At 51.1% G+C, this 3,551-nt stretch overlaps 1 protein-coding gene across 1 annotated transcript in view; it reads right to left on the minus strand.

Annotated features, from left to right (window-relative positions):
- Positions 1–332: 332 nt before the first annotated feature.
- PVALB (parvalbumin) overlaps positions 333–3,551 on the minus strand; it is a 20,201-nt gene continuing 16,982 nt past the window's right edge. The window contains exon 5 of the mRNA XM_024761610.1: positions 333–546. Coding sequence (XP_024617378.1) covers positions 518–546 — 29 coding nt within the window. The 3' untranslated portion in view covers positions 333–517. The remainder of the gene's footprint in view (positions 547–3,551) is intronic.

Consider the following 3,551-nt stretch of genomic DNA (forward strand, 5'->3'; position numbering starts at 1 on the left):
AAAAAGAGTATTAATGAGTATCCATCTGTCCATCCATCCATCCATCCATCCATCCAACCATCCACAAGTCCTAGCTGTGTGGGCTTAGACACATCACTTTCTGCAAGACTCAGTTTCTGCATCTGTAAAAGAGTTTCATCACCTACCTTATGGGCGGTTTCAAGGACGAATGGGCAACCCACGGGCCAAAGGCCAAGGAGGGGCTCAGTAAATTTCCCTTCCATTTCATCTTTTCTGTCTGCATCCTGCCCCATCCCCGTGCAGGTGTGCCTGGAATGCCAAGGCAGGAGCCACACCCCACCAGGCCTGGTTCCTCTCAAGCAGCAAAATCTGATCGGTGCAGCTTTTATTGTTTCTCCATCATTTTCCAGAAGAATGGTGTCCTTCAAGGGCCACAAGGGACGGGGGTAGTAAAAATAACATAAACAAACTGAACAGAAAGGCAGGAGGGCAGCAAGTGGGGCTGAGATCGGCTGTTTGGGGCAGAGAAGGACAAGACCTGGGCAGTCAGAGCCTCTTAGCTTTCAGCCACCAGAGCAGTGAATTCTGCAAAAGAAAATGACAGAGGTGAGTCAGAGGTGGTCCGTGCAGCAGAGACTGGCCAGGACCTGACTGCGGCCCCCTCACCCCACACTGGTGTCTTCTCTTGATTCTCGAATCTGCTGCAGAAGGGAAAGCTGAAGTGATGGAGCAAGTGAGCGTGGGGGTGAATGAATGAATGAATGAGTGAATGAATGAATGAGATGGGAAATGATGAGCCTACCGTATCTTTCGCTTCACGATGTCACGTCACCCACAAATTATTAGTAATAATAACTATAATAATAGTGGTGATGATAGTTTTCTGAAGGTTAATCATGTCAGTCCCTTTTCTAAGTGCTTTATATACAATGTCTTATTTGACTCTGACAATAATCCCATATTGTACATTTTATCATTATTCCCCTTCCACAAATGAGGAAACTGAGGCTCAGAGTCCAGCAATGTCTATGACGTCACACAGCTAGTAAGAAGCAGAGCCAGGCTTCAGACCCGGGTGTGTCTGACTTCGGACCCTGAGCTCTTTCATAGCCACTTGTCTTAGCCCACGAGGGTCACCAGCGGGATCTAAGAAGATATAGAGTCCCCTTGCCCTGAACTTTCTGACTTAGAAGGTCCAGGGAAAGGGATCTGGTGAGCAGCCAGGAGCCACTGTGTGTTCCTCCTCATCTGGGGGACGGAGCCACACCCTGGAGCCCGTGACCTCAGCTCAGAGGGGTGACCGCATCCAGGTGCTCAGAATGAGCTGGGCTCTGTCTCCTCATTAATCTTCGCAAACACTCAGGGATCTGGGACTGATTGTCCCCATTTTACAGAGGGGAAAACTGAGGCCCAGGGAGGAGAAGTGACTTTTCAGAGTGTCCAGGTTGTAAGTGGCTGAGGATTCAAGCTCTGGGGTCCAGGCCCCTCTGTGTGGGCTCGCCTGCAAGCCACAGTGGCCCTCCCCCATCTCTCCAGCAGTGTCCGTCTGCTCTGCTTAGCCTTAATATTAATTAAGGAGGTCAGAGACTGGTGTCAGCACCAGGGGTTGATCAGATGTCCCTCTATTGAATCCAACTCCACAAAAATGAACAAAGGGATGTCCCAACCAGGTGAGGGGAGACACAGGGGAGCCGGAGTTGGTCCCTGCACCCCAGAAGCTTCTGGAAGAAGATGCTATCAGGAAATGCTCTGTGCTGCTGGCCTTTTCTCTGAAACTCAAGCACGCCGAGGGCATTCGCAACGCAGGATATTTGCACCTGCCATTCTCACTGCCTGGTACACTTTCCAGGCTGCCTCACAGCCAGCTCCTTCTCGCTTACCTAGTCTCAGCTAAAACGTCACCCCTCAAGGGGCCTTCTCTGACCACTCTGGCACAAGCAGTGACCCACCCCTACTGCGACCCTCTTTGCTTTCATCATTATTTATTATATTCCCAGCACTCACCACTCTCGAAACACTTCTGGGTATATTCTTGCTTATTCACTTGCTGTCTGCCTCCCCCATTGGACCATAAGGCTGCAGCCCCCACTTTGTTCCCTCCATCCCACCTCCTGGCTCCACAGCTGACACCGAGGGGACCACATGTGTTTGTGAAAAGACGGGAGAGGCACAGAGACTTCACATTCACGGAAGAAGAGGTGCCTTCTATTTAAGGGATCAGCAAAACCTTCAGAGGAAAGGTGGCTTCTGATACAGGCCTGTAAGAAGATGCAGGATTCCCATAAGAGAAAGCAAATGGAGGGGTCAAGGCTCAGAGGGCAGGATGCAATGGGGTGTATTTAGGAAAGACCCAATAGCCGTGCTGGGCTGGCCTCTTGTGTGATAAGACAAGCTCAACTAAAGAGGCCTGGGCCCCCGAATCTGGCTCTTCCCTTGACAGGCTGTGTGACCTCAGACAAGGCGCCTAGCCTCTCTGAGCCTCACTAGCATCGTCTGTAAAAGGAAAGTCGGCTTTGCTTCTTTTTTTTTGTTTTGCGGTACGCGGGCCTCTCCCGTCGCGGAGCACAGGTTCCGGACGCGCAGGCTCAGTGGCCATGGCTCACGGGCCCACCCGCTCCGTGGCATGTGGGATCTTCCCGGACCGGGGCACGAACCCGTGTCCCCTGCATGGGCAGGCAGACTCTCAACCACTGTGCCACCAGGGAAGCCCGGCTTTGCTTCTTGATCCAGAGACAGTCAGAAGAGAAGTGCTGGTACACAGGAGGCCTCAGCCTGCATTGGGAACCCCTCTGCACCCCCTTCCATGTCCTCTCAACTGCGGGGCCCTCGTGTGCTGGTTAGAAGGGGTGCTGCTCACTAGCCAGGTCTTCGGAGACCTTTATTTGGAAGATTTATTTTAGGAGAGTCTTCTCTGTTGTTTTTCTCTCCAGGGGACAAGAGAGGACAGAAGGAGCTTGCCACCCTCTCCTGGAGATGCCAGGTCCCCAGTCTGCCAAACACTGGAGGGCGTCTGGTAAGTCACCATCGCCTCTGGAAATGCAGTGTTGTGATGTGGGGACAGCGCAGGTGGGGATCAAGAGCTAGGCTTCGAGGCCCAGCCTGGCTCTGTTTGCTGGGAAAGGTCCCCCTCTGGGCATCTGCTCCCCCATCTGCCCGTGCAGTGAAGGAAGGGGGCGGTAACAATTCCTAGCGAGAGACAAACGAAAAACTGAATGCGCAGAGTCGTGTACCACAATGTTCACTGCAGCTCTATTTACAATAGCCAGGACATGGAAGCAACCTAAGTGTCCATCATCGGATGAATGGATAAAGAAGATGTGGCACATATATACAATGGAATATTACTCAGCCATAAAAGGAAATGAAATTGAGATATTTGTAGTGAGGTGGATGGACCTAGAGTCTGTCATACAGAGTGAAGTAAGTCAGAAAGAAAAAAACAAATGCCATATGCTAACACGTATACATGGAATCTAAGAAAAAAAAAAAAAAAAAAAACGTCAAGAAGAGCCTAGGGTTAGGACGGGAATAAAGACACAGACCTACTAGAGCATGAACTTGAGGATATGGGGAGGGGGAAGGGTAAGCTG

Source organism: Neophocaena asiaeorientalis, unplaced genomic scaffold (assembly GCF_003031525.2).
Source record: "Neophocaena asiaeorientalis asiaeorientalis breed wild unplaced genomic scaffold, Neophocaena_asiaeorientalis_V1.1 scaffold473, whole genome shotgun sequence".
Classification (NCBI taxonomy): Eukaryota; Metazoa; Chordata; class Mammalia; order Artiodactyla; family Phocoenidae; genus Neophocaena; species Neophocaena asiaeorientalis.